This window comes from Calonectris borealis, chromosome Z, assembly GCF_964195595.1.
Source record: "Calonectris borealis chromosome Z, bCalBor7.hap1.2, whole genome shotgun sequence".
In the NCBI taxonomy this organism is placed as follows: Eukaryota; Metazoa; Chordata; class Aves; order Procellariiformes; family Procellariidae; genus Calonectris; species Calonectris borealis.
This window is the reverse complement of record NC_134352.1, coordinates 32,036,056-32,055,135: the sequence shown is the minus strand read 5'-3', so window position 1 is coordinate 32,055,135 and position 19,080 is coordinate 32,036,056. Positions and strand designations below refer to the sequence as shown.

At 38.6% G+C, this 19,080-nt stretch overlaps 1 protein-coding gene across 1 annotated transcript in view; it reads left to right on the top strand.

Annotated features, from left to right (window-relative positions):
- The window catches only part of LOC142075580 (E3 ubiquitin-protein ligase KCMF1-like), a gene marked incomplete at its 5' end in the record, with an annotated part of 53,425 nt that overhangs the window by 14,076 nt on the left and 20,269 nt on the right, over window positions 1-19,080 (top strand). The window contains 1 exon segment of the mRNA XM_075137067.1: window positions 11,493-11,660. Coding sequence (XP_074993168.1) covers window positions 11,493-11,660 — 168 coding nt within the window.

Here is a 19,080-nt window from a genome sequence, read left to right as displayed (position 1 = left end):
AGAAAAACATCTCTATAAATGGCTGTCTGTTATTTTCATTTTAAAAAATGTCTTTTTTTGTTAAAGCTCGATTTCTAAATTTTTAGAACTCTGGAAAATAAGATTTTTGTGTGTGTGTGTAATTGTTGTTCAATTGTTGTATTAGGTTTCTGTACTAAGTATTCCTCTGCAACTGTAAGTTTCAGACTGTCTTCATCTGGCTGTTGACCCTGTGTGCATATGCAGTTTTCCAAATGTTTTTGACGTTGTTTAATTCCGAATGTCTTGTTCTAGGGCAAGGCTGAATGACTCTGTCTGTCTCCTATTCAGAGTAACGATGAGGGGCTGCAGAAGGCTTTTGACTGAAGCAAGGTGATGGGAATTGTGGTACCTATCTGGCTTTTGTGGTGCAAGTCAAAGTGCTTGGCAATTTGCTTCATTAAAATTTAACATGAGGATTTGAGAGATCTGAGTTTTGGCGGGATAAAAAAAAATACCTAATTTTTTGGTCTTTATTCTGTACCCGCAACAAAATAGTTGCGTTGAAACCGCAGTGATTGTTTTGTTCAGAGTTGTTTCCCCCTCCAACTGAAAATAGGTGCTCTAAATACTGACCTTAATATATCTTCAGTTTCTATACAGATAAAAATAGAGATTGTTTTTTCTCTTTGAAATTGTAGGTGGCTGCTTCCAGTTCTAGGAATAAAAATGAACTCTCCCTTCCTGTCCCTAAATTTCTTAATATGATTGGGATTTTATAGCAAAATAATAGTGAAGCTGATGAACTTTTATTTCATGTTTTCTACAGTAAATTGATCCCTTTTTATGTGGTTTGACAGACTTAAAATTTTTTTTTTTCATACTTGTCCCAAGTGATGCTTTCCTTTTTAGTGTGTTGGATTAAAAATCCAATTGTGTAGTGTTTTTCCTGAGAATCAGATTTGCTTTGAGGATAGGTTTGAACAGAAATATTTTTTAAATTAGTTTTCCTTAAATAAAAAAAAGTCTTGTTTAAGAGATTGAGCTAATTAGAGCAAAAATACGAAGTACTGAAGATTCATGAACTGTGATCTGTAAATCAGTGGTGGCTTTTAGTGTTTAATGATAGATTGAAGGCTATTTAGGAAAATGATCTGACTCATTGTTTTTAAATAGGGTGGTTAGTAAATTATTCTGAAAAGTAAGTTGGATATATGTGTACAGGATGGATGGGACTGTCAGGGAAGTGTTCAGAAAGTAGTATTCTGATAATCTTTGGTTCTTTATGCATATGTGGTATAAGAGGAGAAGAAAAAAGAAACTACAAGAAATAAAACTAAATTAAACTCTTCCTAATGAGAGGAAGAAAGAGAAAGGTAAGCATTTGGTATGGCTGGCAAATGGCTGGGTTGCCAATGCAGAGAACATATGAGCAATTAGCAAAGAAGTATGTGCCATGGAGAATCGGAAAGAAGGGGAGAGAGGAATGGAACAAGCTCAAAGCCTGACCGAAATAGGCATGAAACCTTTTTTGCTTTAGGTTGCTGCATTTCCCACAGCACTTTTCTGGTGTAGCTTTCACATCATAAGCAATTGTAGTTTCTGCAGGCATGTTATCAGCCTGAGAAGCTGTTCTCTGTAACAAAGAGTGGGAGTACAAGTGGTTGCCAAGACAGTCTGTTTATGTTCATAGTAAGAAAAATGCCTGAGAAAGCCCAGGGTAGGACATTGCTACTACTTAAATGAATATACTGTAGGTTTTTAACCTCCTAAATTTACATTATTATTCTGTCTTGTGTTCAGAGAAATTAAATTATTTTTGCAAGTTCCTAGCTCTCTTGTGGCGTTAAGGAAAGATAAATTCCTTTTATGACATCGTGGTGCCATTCAAAATGGCAATTTTGAAGGTAGGCTGTAAGTTTGAAAGTGTTCTTGTGCTCCTCTCTGTAAACCTACTTGGGTGATGAGGAGGAATCTAGGTGTGGCTGCCTGCCGTGTATCAGACATCGCTGCTTTCTTTAGTGGAGAACCACTTGGTCTTCTTTCCCTTCCTCTCCCTGCTGCTTTCTAGATGTGTTTTCCTGACATGAAAAGTATTTCCAGACTACCTTGTGCAACTCTTTGCTTTTAAGTCCCGGCTATCGTAGACATGTTGTAATCACAAGGCATTGTTGCGAGAGCTGGAACACTTGCTGCATGAAAACTTCCTTGTCTTTCACTTCTAGCTCTGTGGTTGCCCAACCAGTGCTGCCTGCTTCTTGCATTGCTGCCTGTGCTAAATCTTACCTTTTCTCTGTGCTGCACGGAGAAAAGCTTGCCACGTTTGCCTATTTGGGGAATGTTTAAGTATAAGAAAGGTCAGGAGTGAATCTGATAGTGCAAAAGGGTAGTGAAGCTGAGTGTGTATTCTAGACACCAGAGCTATGCATAGGGTGTACCTAAATAAAGTACTTAATTTCTACTAAGCTTTTTGCAAAGGTAAGAATTTACAGGGAAAAATGATGAATTTTGCCTCTGCCAGGTGTGTTGAGTATTGATATTTTTGTCTTATCTGCCTGAAACAATGGCTCATAAAAAAAAAAAGTCAAGACTATCAAGTCTTAAAGCACTTTAAGCTCTCTCAGTTGAGCCATGCTACTTCAGTTCTCTCCCATGCCTGATTGGACATGTGTCTTGTTCTCCTTGTTTGTTGTCCCTTTTTTTTGTCACTATTCTTAAATAACACTGTAAACCAAAATATGCAAAGGTTTATTTTCTGAAAAGACTACCTCTTAATTCTTGCAGGGCTCAACAGAGAAGTACCAGTTCTTCTGTTTTACTTGTTTTTAGGGTTTTCTCAGTGTTTCTTCATGTTTCTTAACACCTGTAAAACTCATCTGTCTGTGATGTTCTTCCCCCCAGCCCAAGTCTCTTTCAGTTGGTGTTTGCCCAAACTGTGTATTTCTGTTGTCTCTTTAGTCCTGAAAGACTCAGGAACCTGGTCCTGTCCAATTAAATGAGAAACTTTGCCATTGATTTTACTAGTTACAGGATTTAGCCTACTGCTGTTACTGTTATTTTCTTGCTCTGGCGCTGTTTACAGCTTCCGCAGTTTAAGTATTTTTCTGTTAATAGAATTCACATGCTGTTTGCCATTTTCCAGATTAACAGAGTTGTTAAATAAGATCATGTCTGGTGCCAGTTCCCTTTGCTCCCACATTACAAACTTTCTACACTCTGATAAATGTGTTGCAATTTGTTTAATTTTAATGTGTTTACAGTACGTTAGCAGGCTTTCATGTTGCAATGGTTTTGGTGGTCAAATTAAATTATATTAATTGAATGATAAGAGACATGTGAGACAGTATCAAATATTAAATTAGAAATCCACATCTGCTTGATCAAAAATCCTTGCAATGTACAGTTTCTAGTTCTACTTTAAAAGTCTTAAACATGTCTGGCAAAACCTTCCACTGTGAATCAGTTCTCATGACAGGTTAAGAATTCTGCTGGTTTCTAAATGTTTAGATATGTTAAATCTAATACTCTATTCAGAGAAGATATTTGACATTTTTTCGTTGAGAATATGGAAGTCTGTGGTACTCTGAGTGAAAACATTTTTGTGCTATAGGACAGGTATATTGTGCCAGGACTTGAAACTGTAACCTAGTTGTCTCTGAATTTAAGGAACAATTAGTGAAGAGTCTGATCAGGATATGAAACCTAGAAAACACTATTTAGATTGTCAGTAACTATTGAATACGCTTTGGGGGGGGGGGGCTAGTATGTCTGGAGAAAATGGTTTGGTTTTGTTTTGTGGTGTTTGCAGTAACTTGCAAAATTAATAAAACAGAAAATAAAAGGCATAGCAAATATTATTCTAGGAGGTTTCAAACATAATAGCTCTCCTCCAGTAAAGGTGGATTCCACATTTATATTTTGCTAAACAAAATTTCTTGGATAGAAACAGGGTAGGCTAGTAAAAAAATGTGTTTTGAGAATTGGTCTCCTCAGCTGCTTTTTAATCTTATCTGAAGGAGTTTCCTAGGACTTCTATGAACTTGTTAAAAATCCTTTTTTCATTCATGCCTGCTTTCTCTATTTTGGCACAGGGATGTGTATTATTTTGTCTGCCTTTTCTCTTCAATGTAGACAAGTTTGTTCCCTGTTATGGAGGATGGAAAGGTATTCCTTTCTCAGGAAAGTAGTTTTTTTGCATCATAGGCTGTAGAGTGATTCATGGTAAAATGATGTCTAGATAGTAAGTCCAGAATTTTCAGCAGCCTCTAGAGCAAGTTTCTGGTTTATGTGCGTGGTGTCCCAGCAGTATATTTAGAGCAATTAAAGAATCTGCAGATTTGTATGTAAAATCTTCACAGAAAAAGTGGTTGCTCTTTTTATTGTGTAGACAGAATGTATGTTTAATATTGACAGAACCGATTGAGGTTATGTGTGTGTGCCTGTACGGAACCTATTTTGACCTATTTCAGGTCAGAATAAATGAGCAATATTTAAACCTCATCTTACAGAAGTATTTGTACAGTATGTCCTTTTTCAGTGAGTTAGTACTTGGGTAAATGACTTTGCAACGATTTTTGGACAGTGATCAATAAATTCATATTGATGGCTTTTTGTTTGGTGGGAATTTTTTTGGAAAAGGTGGTACTTAAAAGAAAGTTGCATGCACAGGGTTTACTAGCTGGCTGTTGTGTCATCCATCTGGGGTTGTAAGAAAACAACTTCCCTCTTTCAGCCAGTTTCAGCTAAGGTGGTGAAACCACCAGTGTTTCTGGGATCTATTTTAAACAATTAAAATATTCACTTGGTGTTTATATTTGCATTGAAGATGGCAAAGTTGTTCTTGGACCTGCTGTATAAATGTCATTGGTGTCATGGGATGCCATCTGCTGGGCAGTATGATCGGTACATATGAGATACGTAGAACCTGCCTGTGAGAGTAGTAAATCCTAAAGTAAGACTACTTAGGAATTTTTTGGTTAAGATGTGGAAGAACTACAAATACTTTGTTAGCATTTCAGTATGTTTTTCGGAGGAGTAAAAACAGCCCTACTTGTTACGTTTAGATATTGTGGCCTTCCTCTCAAAGCTGAATCTGGAGAAGAGATGTTGAGTGACTTTTTGAGTATTCAGTTAATTTTTGATGGTGTTTTAGGGAAATATAAATGGTTACAATGGTCATCTTCTTCTTTGGCTGATTTTAGTACTACATTATTAAAATCATTTGTGTAATCAAATAGAAATGGATGGACTGACTTAAAAAGGTTACAAATTCAAGTTAGCAAGCAGCAAAAGGAAGCTAACTAGCATAACTTTATTTCATCCCTTAGACATAGGCCTTAAGATAATAAGTTTAATTACCTGGCCAGATACTAGTTTGTGTCTTGGACGCTCCTCCCTGACTGCCTTGGTGCACAGGTTGGACTGCTCTGAGGATGAAATAGAGAGACACATGTATTCTGTTGCACATCTGAAACAGATGTGAGGCAGTCAGCTGTGTGAAGTTTTTGTTGTGGTGTCAGAATTGGAAGGCACAACGAATGAATGAATCGGGGAATTCCAGAGAGAAAAGGACAGTTTCATGGGAAAGGCAGGTGGCTGTTGCTGTGGGGAGCCATATCTCTCTCTCTCCTGCATGATTCCTGCATAGTGTTGGGCATGTTTTGCAGTGCTTACTCATCACTTGTTCCTGATGCCCTAGATGACTGAAACTGTTCTGTGTATAACTTCCAAAATTTGGATGTGAAAGCAAAAATGGAAAAACTCCTTTTGGTAGCAGGCTGATGCTCATGTGTTAGGACCAAGGCTGGAACTTGCTGGGCCAGCAAGTTGATTCTTTCTTTTTAGACCAGCTCTAGACAAGTACCAGAGACTGTGCAAGTGGGCTTCATAAAACTTGTTGACGACAGGGCGGTGACAAGATTTGGGGGTCTGTTTCTACTCCAGACTCTGGAGAGGAAGGAGGAGTGCTTTTCAGAAAACAAGTCTTTTTGCCCTTCTGGTCTAACATAGGCCTGATTCCCTATATTTCCTTCCCCCTTTCTTTCCAATTCCAAGTCAACATCATCTCTGCCTGCAGCTTTAATCCTACTAGTTCTTTTTGCAGACATGCTAGCCTGGTTGCTTCTTCCACTCTGCTTTTGGAAGATACTGTATGTTCAGCCCTGTTGCACACAGATGTGTGAAGGGATGGAGCATTTTTAGGCACTTCAGGGGTATGGTGTGTGAATTTTCTGTTCAGCGCTTGGAGCTGCAAGGGTGATGGAGTGTGCTCTGTGCTGTAGTTCTCCTTGGTGTTTGTTTTCACAATCTGCTTAAGTAAACATGTGAGAAAAAATAAACAAAAATCAAAGTTCTATGGTTTGGCTGAATTTCTGGTGAGATTTTCACAGAAACAACAGAAATTTCTGTTCCTAGAAATCAACCTCTCAAATTAGGCAGTAGTCTGCATTAAGAGATGAGGCTATTAAAGTAAGAAACACTTGGCATTTGTTTTTTTAATGTTATCAAATGGCATATATTCTCCTATTTTCAATTTTAGAAACAACTAAACCACCTAAGTAGAGTGTCTTGCTTTAAGGCCTGGGGTTGCCATGTGGCATGCAGGCTACAGATGAGGTAGTTGTTGTCAAGCAAATTTATTAAAAAAAAAAAAAACAAACAAAACAAAACCAACCTACTGAAAGAGTATCTTACACTGAAATGTATGAGATGCATATTAGAAGTAGCGTTACTTACGATCTTCAGAATGTAAAAAGAAAATGCAGTACACAGGTTGCAACCTTTTGTAACACAAAAGAGGCAGCACAACTTTTTAATTTTCACTTGCATACTTAAGTTGGAGTTTTTGAAAGGTTATTTTGAAAGGTAGAAACCTGAAAGTTTGTACAGTCCCCTTAAAATTCAGGTAGTCTTGCATGTAATTCTGTCAGTCTTTGAGAAGGGTGAACCCCTTTAGTACTTTAGTACTTCAGGTAAGGTAGGAAGAAATGTTTAAGTAACTGGCATTTTCATTCTGGAGAAGAAATCATTGACAGACTAATTTTGTATTTATGTTGGACATTAAAGAAATTCAGGGATCCTCACTCTGAGCACTGATGAATTAAAAATGGTACTTGTTTTAATTTTTTTTTTCTTCCCAGTACCAACAGGCCGGAAGGCTGGGTTTTCGACATTTAACTGCTGGGAGGAATGTTAACTGGTGAAACTACCCATGAACCTAATGTCTTCCAATGTGTTGCTAAAACAAAGGAGTTTAATTCTGAGGGATAGCACAAGGATTAAACACTGCTCTCAGGAGCTAAATGTTGCTGTCTTCACTGTTTGAATACTTCAGATGCAGGCTTCATATGTGTTTTACATGTTTTCTAGTGATTAATGGATGGCATTTTCTTTGAAGCTTCTAAAAATTAAACTATACATCCAAAGTATTGATAAAGTTTAGCAGTTCACATTGTTTGAGGCAGGAACATATTCCAGTGTCTCTATATAGCTTATCTCTGACCATACGTTCTTCACAAGAAAAAAAACCTGCTGAGTTCTCCACAGTTTCTCAGGTCATTTTTATCTAGGCCAGATTATTGGGCTTTTAATATTATTATTCTGATTGCCCATAGTATCTGCGGACGCCAAGTGGGGGAAAAACCCTTTGCTCTATTACAAATGGGTATCTATCCAAGGCAGTAATGGCTTGGGACATTCAGGACACTTTAATTCATGTTATACCTTAGTTTGCTTGTGATCATAAAAACAAATTAATCCTGATGTATTATTTGAACCACATGTCTGTCCAGCGTTATTCTCTCCATTATGAAATCAGATTATGTGCTCCCTTTGCTCTCTCTGTTAAACTCAGGAGAAGTTGCTTTTCATTTTAGTTAATTCCTAGCAAAAACAATTCTATGTCAGAAGAGCAAATTATATTTGGCTATCAGGATCAAAGTATGAAAGGGAGGGAGTTGGGGAGGGAGGTTGTTTTGGGTTTGTGTTTTTTTATTTTTTATTAAAAAAAACATCATTATTCAGCATGCTACATATGAAATGCTTGTGTGATAATATCTTCCCTGAAGTCATTGGCCTGGGTTAGGTGAAGATGTGGGATGACTTGGCATAATGTCAAGTATAAGAATTTTGTATTGAAAGGGTAAAACATATTTTATTAATGGGATTGTTAGGTATCTCCTGATTCATTTCACTGAAAATGTGAAGCTGGAGAGACTGAGACTGTTGGTATTGCGAGGGAATACTGCTGAAGAAACTTTCAGAACTTGAAGAGTGATAATTAAAGGTAAAGTGAACTAAAACTCTTTAGGCTTTTAGCACAATGCTACCCTCTAGTGGAACAGTGTTGCATTAAAAAAAAAAATTCTTTGTCAGTGATCAGCAAGGTTTTAATTAGACGTGATAATATATTATGCAGTATATGTGGGTACTTGTATAGCAATAACAAAGTAGAAGAAAATTTGAGGAAGCCACCTCTGTCATCTATGATAATGAAAATGTAATCTGTAACTAAAATGGGTATTTCTTACTCTGATCATTCCAAATCATTGCTTTGCAAAAGGTGAATCACAAGTTCTCATTAAGCAGCAATTCATTCAGGGTTAATAGGATTTCATTCAAGGATTCTTTTAAAAGTCAGTAGCATTTCATGCAAGTCAGAAATGTATGCTGGGTACCTAAATCCTTGTCACACATTGTTCAGGCTCTTCTTTTGGTTAATTGTTTGCCTTTGTTCCCTGCTTCAAAGTGAACCCCTTCAGACCATGTTTTCTTCTCAAAACCTGTGATTAATATGGATGCATCCAGTTTAATCTGACATTACCGAATCTGTAACATACCTGCTGTATTTGCAAATGTAAGGTAAATGCAGGGAAATGTGGATAGACATCTGGTGAAAGACGTGCTATGCTGACTGAAATACGTTATCTTTGAGTGTTTAGGGTTTGTGCAGGGAAAAGAAATGAACTTGGAATTTCAGTTGATGTAAAGATTAAAGTAGAGAATAATTAAAAACAAAATCAAAGCTTTGATAAGGAAATAAGTGTTTACTATAGTAGAAAGAATAGGGTGGGAGGAGATTACTGGCCTGGGTATTTCAGTTTCCAGATCCCAGGCTGGATAGATGGGTGAGTTTTGGCAGCCAAGCAATAGGCTTGAACAGGAAAAACTGTAACAGGCCTGAATTTGGTGAGACTGTTGTAAAAAGGGAAGAATAAGTGATATAACCTCTGGGTTATATCCAGAGGTTCTACTGGATTCTGAGGAAGGTCTGGGGATTTAAGCATGGGTTTAGCTCCAAACTGAAGCTTTTAATTTAATTATCATTTTCCCTTTTGTGGTTTTCATTTTCTGTCACACAAAAGGATATAAAAGTGACATGGTACATCCCCTGCTGTCAGCCTGTTTCTTGAAGGGGAGGATGTGGTAGTTGTGGCAAAATACTGACCTTGAGAGATGTAGAAAGCATGCTGTCTCTCTAACTTTGTTATTCTCTTGGTTGGACTTCACCAGCCATAGAGATGTGTTACGCTAATGTTAGTTTTTCTGTTTGAATCAGATTGTAGACTTTCTGATAACTGATTATAGGAAGCAAAATTCATCTGTTGTTTGAAGACCTTGTTGTATATTTCCAGTGGAAATGTTCTTAAGTTTTAAATGCAAACATTATGTTGTGATTTATTTTTATGGCTGAATTTCTCTGAAGTTAATATCACAAAGTGTATGGGGGTTGCAGTTTGGAATGATCAGCTGTTTTTTAGAAAGTTTAATAGGCAACAAAAAGACTTGCAGTGCTGCCAGTAACTTGTAAGTGTTTTGTGTATAGCATGCGTTGTTGGGGAGATATGGATGCTACGTAGGTAAAATTTTGTAGATCTTTATATGGGAAAAAAAAGCAAACAAACCAACCAAAGCAATGAAACTCATTCTGCGGAGTTAACAAGCAGGTGTTCTCAGAAGTCAGGTCGCTCTCAGTGTCCACATCATCAAAGATTGTTACAGATCCTTCAGAGTTTATGGATGAAACTTCAGAGAAAAGCATGTCAAGTGAGAAAGATTAAAAAAAAAACACAAAACAAAACAAAAAAAACCCACAAAACAAATACCTTTGAAGATGGTAACAGGGCCATCCTCAAAGTGTAGTTCTTTGAGGCTATTAGCAAAGATTCTTGAAATATTTTCTTCTAATACACTATTCCATGTAGAGTGATGCCTTTAAAGTAGATACTGAGTGAGGCAACTAAAGAAATAGGTGCAGTATTCATATAAGCATGGTGCTTAGACATTAGAAATTATTAGATAATCCCTTAAACTATCCCTGTAGGTAAAGAAATTAAAAGAAAAAATGATAAAATAATTTTGTCCATCATCACATTCAGCTAAATGTGATGATGCAATTGTTTGAACAAATAGCAGAGATTTAAAAGAAATTACTTACTGTTGCATTCCTGTATACCATGTGGTAAAGCTTCTGTACAGATGCTACAGAGTGGAGTAGCGCAAAAAATGCAAAAAAAATTCTGTAATTAACACCCGTCCTCTGGCAGTTAGGCTTAAAAAAAATAGGAAGGTCGCTAATGTGACTATTTCGTTCTGGCAGTTTTATTTCTCTGAAGTTGTCTGTGCTTGTACCAAGCTATGAAGAACATGTCTTAGCTGATGCTGGAAGAGGAAGTTGACAAAAATCCTGCCTTAATTGTATACAGTGGTTTCCTTCGTGGAGACCCTTAATTTGCTGCTGCAATTGAAGGAAGTTTGTCTTAGACTTTACAGATTACAAGGTGAAGACACTTCTGCACTTAAGTAACCAAGAGAGAACTGAAACCACATAGAGGAAAAATGAAAACCTTCGGAAACTATAAAGCCTTTCTCTGACTACATGCAGTGACACATGCAGTGTGACTACCTTATAGTGCAAAGATTGAGCTTGAAAAAGAAATGGGGTGGAGAGAACTGATGCAGCCTAACTTCAAAAAACACCTGAACTTTTTCTGTTATTTAAAATAGAAAAAGGTCCTAATTTCTACCCCACATATAATGTCGGGGATGGTTATGATATTCTTCAGAATTAATGTATTGGGAAGTGTGAAAGTAAAGGCTGAAAAGCTAGGGAGTTTTTGTCAGTGAGTGGTTTGCTTATTGTTGTTGTTTTTTCCTCTTGATCAGCCATTGTACTGTTTAGCTTTTAAGAGTGTTTGGCCCAAGATTCCTGACTGAACAGTCAAAATACCAGTCAATACTGCCAAGTGAAGGTGCCCGTAGGAAGGTGTGCCCAAGAGATTTTATAACTTAACCTATTACTGTTTCAGGTGCTTGAGTTTGCCTTTATTTTACTTCAAGAATTCAAGATTCTAATTTTGGGAGAGCAGTGTCTATTAAAGACATAAATACATTTAAAAGTTGAGTCTTGTGTCAGCTGCACATGTCGGAGGTGGCTGGCTCCTTTTAGTCATTGAGAAGGAGTAGCAAGAAGTCTGCCACTTATTAAAAAAAAAGTGCATTTATTGCTGTTTTAAAGCAATTTTATTTGTTTACAGGTGTCAGCTGTGATGCATGTTTAAAAGGAAATTTTCGAGGTCGCCGATACAAGTGTTTAATTTGCTACGATTACGATCTGTGTGCAACTTGTTATGAAAGTGGTGCAACAACGACAAGGCATACAACTGACCATCCAATGCAGTGCATACTAACAAGAGTAGATTTTGGTAAGTCATAATTTCAAACTCTAGTAACTTGCTGCTATGTTGTGTCTACAAACATAATACGGATTTTCGTGTTTCTACCTATTAATCACTTCCCCCATTAGCACACGGAAAATAAGAGCAAGTTCTCAGGCATGTTTTCTTTGATTTTTAGCATACAAGAACTGATTTACATTTCTTTTTAATTGTTGCATGTATATTTTTAATCTTTTTTATTTTGGTCTGATAACAGCTGGTTATCAGACTAATAAATACACTTAATAACAATGACTACTCCTCATTAACTTCCAATTCGGAAGATACTTTCTGCCCCCAGAAGGTATGCTTTGCTTAGGCGCTACAGTGTACAAGCAGAAAAATCCTGGTGAGACTTTGTAGGAATGTTATTCATTGGTGGCTTATGTGGGACTGTACAGCAGGGGTAGTGATGGTTTGTACCGAGTATAAAAGATTAGTGGCAAGGACTAGCATGTAGTCTTCTTGGAACTCCTTTGAAGATCTACTAATTTAAGAATTATTTCTGACTGTAAAGCCATGTCAGTATTTAAAATAAAAAGTAATTGTTCTTGTCTCCTATCCAGCTTGTGGGTTCTATTGCATCATATTTGTAACAGGTTGTAACTCATGAGATACTTCTGTGACAAACCACTGCTCTAAGATGTTGCTGATGCTGGACATGTATTTCGTTTTTGTTAAGCCCACAGAGCTAGCATTTTAGTAGAATTTTTTACCAATTCCGGCTGTATTGTTCTTTAGGTTTTAAATTCTTTAAATATGATGATTTTTTAAAAGCTGAAATCTTACGAATTGTAAATTACTTCCTTACCTCTTTGATTAAAACAGAAGCAAAATTACTTCTTTATTGCTTTAAAGATGCGGTTGATTTTTCAAATGGCTTTTGAATGAAGATGTCTTTATCTTCATTCTTTTAATTCTCAGGCCTCCGCTGCCCTAAGACTTCCTGGTCATGACTTCAAAAATCCAGGCCCTGGGAATCCAGGGTTTGGAAGGAAATAAGTTAGTGCATTATCAAAAATGCACGCTACCACTTTGGCTTGCATATGTTTCTTCTCGGGCTTCTTTTTTTTGGTCTCACTAATGAGGTAAAATTCTCTGTGTACAGTATATTAATTCAGGATTCCAGTCACTGTTTGAGATGCACAGTTCAAACTCCTTAGCCCCTTAGCAACAGTTATTCTGGGATGTTACACATGGGCTAAAAGGACAGCATTGCCATAAACACTAAACACTCATCATAGGGGTAAGAGGACTGAAACATGCTTGCTATGAAGCGTTAAGCTAACGTTAAATGTCAAAGCTTTCAGTGTACTGCAATGAGGAAACTTGTTCTAAACATTACTCTCTTAGATAATGCCTATCATCAGAACCTAAGAATGTCTAGGAAGTATATTTTGTTTCTTGCAACTTGGATACTTCTCTTTTGGAAGTCTTTGATAAATGTATCTTTTGGTTTAATGCATTTTATTTGTGTATGTTGTGGAGGTAGAGGGGGGTTATTTTTTACTATTTAAGTCTTCATGAAGAATACAGATGGTGAAGTGGAAGAAGTAAAGTATTGAGATGGGTAATAGGATTCAAAGGGATGCTTCTGCTTTGCTTGGTGTTTATGCTACTGTGGCTTCTTTAAATAAGAAGAATAAGAAAACAAGCTTTAGAAATTTCATAGGCTTGATACCTGAGCATTGCTCCCACAGAACCAGTGTTAGGAAAAAAAAAATACTGCAGCTCAGCTCTGCAGCAAGATTGCTGGTTTGATTAACACTGTAGAACAAGAACAGGAAAGAATACAACACCCCCAGATTGTGAACCACAGCAAAGGTTGATGGCACCCGAGTACTAGTGACCTTGTAAGCTTATACACTGGACAATGAATTAGGGAATATTTATAAATAATATATTCCTTAGAGCTCAGAAAGGTCTGTGAAATCATTATTAAAATGTTTTTATTTTACAGTTCCCTGTAAAATGTAAGACATAAAGGAGTGTGCCTTCACAGGATTGTACAGATGTTTACAGAAACTACGGTAACTTTTCAAAGGGCCTTGTGTAGCTGAGGAGATCACATGACTTTGAGGAACATCTGAAAAATAAGGAGCTAAGGAATGTTAAGTTTAATTAGAAAATCAATAATGAATGGTAGAACTAGTCTAGAATGATCTGTTTCAGAGTTATCAGGATAGCTGTACAAGTGAATATTAAAGATCACCTAGGAAGCCGATATTAATGGATTAAAAGAAAATAATCTCAAGGGGAGGATTGACAACGTAAAACTAAATGGCATAGAAGTAACGAAGTCTTCAGTCACTTCCTAGTGATGTGGGAAGTCAAATGAAAGGAGAGTGTTTTCTAATATATGACGGTATGAGTAGGAAGTTTTCCTAAGTAAGGAAAACATCAGTAGAAACACAGAATGGAAGGCTGTTAGTATAGGTAGGTGTGTGAATTGTAGTTTACCTGGCCATTGACAAACTTCAATACTGTTGTCTGTAATCAGGTTTGATTCAAAGGTATGAAAACTGTTTTTAATAGGAGTAAAGTTACAGTTTTTGCTGATGTTGGGGAGGGAAGTGGACAGCTGGTAAAAGATGAGTATTTTACCAAGGAGAAGGAAGCAGAGTGGGGGATTCTTCCATTGCAAAACTGATGCAAGCACTTCAGAGGAAGTCAGTGTCATTTTTCTGATATTAAAAGTGCGCATGGGGATTAGTGAGTCATTTGTTTAAGGTCCATCTGCAGCTGATGAAAAGGACCCTGTACTTATAGTTCCCATCACCATTCTGGCCAGCACTGTCTATATGCAGATAACTGGAGTTCGCTTAAGTACTCTCTGCCTAAAGCTGTGACCAGGTTCAGGTTTGTTGTGGACAGCTAATCACATGTATGATCCAATGTGTCTGGGATTGTTTCAGCATAGAAAAAGTTAACATATTGTTTACCTCCATGAAAATTCTGATCCGTTTTTAGGGTTCCTAGGTACTATAATAATGTGGCAGAGTATATTGCAAGAAGATGGACTTCTTCAGGTGCTCTGAAGGAGCTTTTGTTGTCATCTTAATATTTTTTGATTTATACCCCGCCCCCATACCCCCCAACCCCCCTTGAGCCTTGGAGTAGTATAGGAGCCCGTATGAGAACACGGAAAACAAATAAAAAGCCCTAGTGATTTCTGGCTACACATGTATTCACTCATGTACCATCTGATTGGCGTATTCGTCTTTCAGGAGTCAGTGTATGGCCTAGCATTAATTTTGAAGCAAGATGGGATCCAGAACAATGGCAGCGCTATTGTTCTTCAGTCCCCACAAGAAACACTGGAAAAAATGCTTTAACACAGACACCAAGAGTGATAGGCTGCTGTAACAGGGACAGAGCTTAAAATAAAATACGAAATTTTACATGTAATGACAAGTAGCCTTTAAAGCGTAAATCCAACTAGTTTATTTCTGAGGGGTCAAACAGTAGAATTGCAATAGGCCTGTGTAAAGAACAGGAATGTGCTTACCATGCAGTCATTGTACTTTTGTGCTTTTTGTAGGACAATTTGTCAGGACAATGGAGAAGTTCAGAGCAAATTTCCCAGTTTTCTTTCTCCAAAAAAAGAATCCTAAGCTGTTTATGACTTTAAGCATGTGGCTTGTATATTACCCCCACCATTTTAAAGGTGTTATACTGACAAAGAAAGTAATATAAATTGTTAGTAGAATTCTCTGCCAAAATCATACTGTGTTACTTTTATCAAAGTACAAAACAAGTGTACCTTCACTTGTCAGCTCAGGTGCTTGTGTGATGGAAGATCCTGCCACTTTTTGTGCCTAATTCTTAGGCAAAGAGAGCTGCTTAAATAATGGTTACCTTGACAATGTGTAGTGTGAGGTCTGACTAGATTCACAGAATTCAGCTTGAGGCTTTTGTGACTTTTCAACCACTAGAACAAGATCTGGCTGGTAAGTGTGTATCTGGCTAAGTCAGAGCATCATAGAATAGTCTAGTTTGTTTGGAAGGGGATTCTGGAGATCGTCTCATCCAACCTTCTGTTGAAAGCAGGGACGTAAGCTGGGCTATCCCATCAAGCCAAGTCTTGAGTATTTCCCTCGAGGAATCTTTCACCACTTCTGGGCCACCTATTCCACTGTTTAGTTCCTACAGTGAATGTTGGGGTGTCCTTGTTTGTTTTCCTTTATCGAAGCGGAATTTTCTCAGAAGCAGCTTGTGCCTGCAGCTTGTCATGATGCTTCCTTTTGAAGAGTGTACCTCTATTTTCCTCTACTACTTTTTCCGTGTAAGAAGTTGGAGATGAGATCCACCTTGAGCCTTCTCTAGGGCGGATGAACACCATTCCTTCAACCATTCTTACATAAAGTTCTCCAACCCTCTGACTGTTGTGGTGGACACAGACGTGTGCGTGCACACGCAACACACACACACCAAAAAACCCCTAGATCCTCTCCATTTTCTATCAATATCTGTCTTGAATTGGAGAGACCAAAACTGAACCCTATGTTGCTGGTGTTGCCTAACAAGTGCCAAATAACGGGATAATCGCATCCCTTGATTTGATGGTCATTGTCTTACCGATTTAGCCCAGGTCATCATTTGCCTTCAGTGATGCAGGAGCATGCTGCTGGCTCATGTTTGACTTGCTGTCCACTGGGATCCCCGAGTCCTTCTCAGCAGAGCTGCTCCCCAGCTAGTTGACCCTGCCTTTGAGAGCAGCTGCTGTTTTGGCACTGCTCAGTATTGGCAGATGGGCTGCAAATCCTGTCTCATCTTCATTAGTATCTGTGCGCGTTCATGGCTTCAGCATGTGGTTCTTATTGTTGGGGAGCAGCAATTCCAGGGCTGCTCCACAAGGAATAACAAACCAGGAGCTGAGGCTGACCACAGCACAGGCAGGGGCAGTGTCCTCACTGACAGGGCGTGCAGGGCAGGGCTGGTAACAAAGCAGGTCCAGCTGATGGTCCCAGACAAAGCAGGTGTATCAAGTCAGCTCTGGGGTCCATGCAGGAAAGCCACCTAAGGCAGGAGGAGGGCTGGGTGCAGCTGCAGCATAGTTCAGTGGCCAGATGGTCAGACCTTAGATGTAGCCCACAGACAGAGGGTGTGTGTGGAGGTCTGCATTGAGGCTGGTCAAGGTAGCTAAGTCCTGCTGGTCAGCTCAGGGCCTGATGCCTGCTGAGGGAACAAAACACCCAGCTGCTGCTGGACGAATGACTGAATACCTGCCATGTAATCATTGTCAGCCCTAGCAGCGTGTCTCACAGTGAAGCAGTTAGCCCACCGCTATCTGGCTGTGAGGTTGAATACTGAGATTGGCAGCTGATGAAACTGCATGAAGAAAAATGGAGGATGTGCTGTTTCTTCCTGCTAGACATAGCTGTACTGGAAACTTGCTGAAAGATTGAAATAGTGATGCTCTGGCTGGAAGGAATGAGCAGCTGTTTCCAGATTCAACTAAGCTGGCATTTCACTCTAGCAAATGTGGCTCTTGCACTGCCACTGAGGTGGGTAGAGATCCCCCCTGTTGAGAGTAGATCCCTCCAGTCTGTAAAGGACAACATTGGTGATTAAGAGAATATTAGAGTCTAGACGAGTATTACAGCTGTGTCACTGTGTATCTTTTGTTTCATAGGATCAGTCATAAGATAATTCTGGTTGGAAGGGATCTCTGGAGGTCTCTGGTCCAAACCTTCTGCTCCAGGCTGTGAGGTCAGACCAGGTTTGTCAGGGCTTTGCCCGCTTGGGTCGTGAAAACTTCCAGGAATGGAGATGGCACAGGGGCTGTTTGGGTATCCTGTTCCACTGTCTGTCTACATGGTGGAAAATGTTTTTTCTTATATCCTCTTGTCCTCCTGTACTGCGGCACTGTGAAGAACCTGGCTACATCTCCCTGATCCTATCTCTGTAGGTATGGGGGCAACTGTTACGTGACCCAAAGCTGTCTGCTCCAGGCTGAATCATGCTGGCCCTGCAGCCTCTCCTCACAGAGTGAGTGCTTCGGCCCTGCTATCTTAATGGCCTTCTGCTGAACTCACTTCAATTTGGTATCTCCCCTGTACTAGGAGGGCCCAAACGAGGTGCGGTGCCTGGATAAGGCTGACTGGTGCTTAGCCGAGGGGATCACCCCTACTCACGCTGCCCTCGGCACATGGCGGGCCCCTGCTCGGCTCGCTACGCGCCTGCACCCAGCACCATCTCCTCAGAGCTGCTCCCTGGCCCTGCCGGCATCGCTGCCCAGGTCTGCCTGCACAGGGCAGGGCTGAGCTGAGTTTCGTAAGATTCCTGTTGGCCCATTCCTTTATGCAAATGTTTATAAATAGAGGGTAGGTAAGCATTATTTCTTTAAGTTTATAGCAGAGTATGTAGCACGTTTTAGAATGTTTTTTCTTCAGAAAATCTGCAGCAAAACAGAACTAACAGCAGTTTTAAGGGTAATACTATTTTGAATAGTATGGCTGCTTTATCAGTGATACAGGAATATATATACTTTGTAAAGTCTGGTGTGTTGCCACCATTTAGTTTCTTCAAACATTGGAAAAAAAAATTCAGTCAAATACACTACAATTTGTATAATACCAACATTTTTATCTATATGTGATATCAGATTGCAATTACATTACTCATATGAAGAAAAGTGAAACTAAAATTCCTGACTGCTGTGTACCCTTGTAAAGAAATACATCCTAACAGAAAGCAAGGACAAGCTGTTATAAAATGTAGTCCTGAATCATCTCTTTAAAAGTTGATTTTTGTCTAAGGAATCCTACTGTATTTCTGTCTCATTACTTAACCTCCTGCCAATTTTAAGAATGTGTTAGTTAGATTTAAATGTTAAATACAAGCAGTCTGTAGCTATAGATGGATAGTAAAGCAAAACTGTTCATATTTTTGGTTGTCACATTAAATTAGGGTTTTTTTTTCCCCCAAGAAAAGCTATAATGTCTAAACACTGTTGAGCTTGAAATCTAACTTCATAAACTATTTTTGAGTTCTCTTTAGACAGTATTCTGATCCTTTTACTCCTTTGTATTCTTAAATTGATAAGCAGTGTGGGTAATGAATCTTGTCCTAGAGGGATGTGATTTTGTCCGGTTTTCTTTTTTACTAAGCAACTGTGTCTTCCTAGCTACTTTGAAAAGAGGGCTTTAGAGGTCCAGAGGAGTCTGAAGAATTATGGACTCCTGCTTTTGTGTAGGAAGGTATTTGGAAGGAACCAAAATACATTATCTGAAAGATTTCTTTGTGGCCAGAAGGGATAATTCTTTGGTCATGGGCCAGTTGCATCATAACAGTAACACAACTGTAAATGAAGACAGTAATACAATTGTATGTTGCCTCGCTTCTGGAGCCATGGAGGTGTGACCTTTTCATTTTTTCCCATACTACCTAGCTAATTGCTAGGATC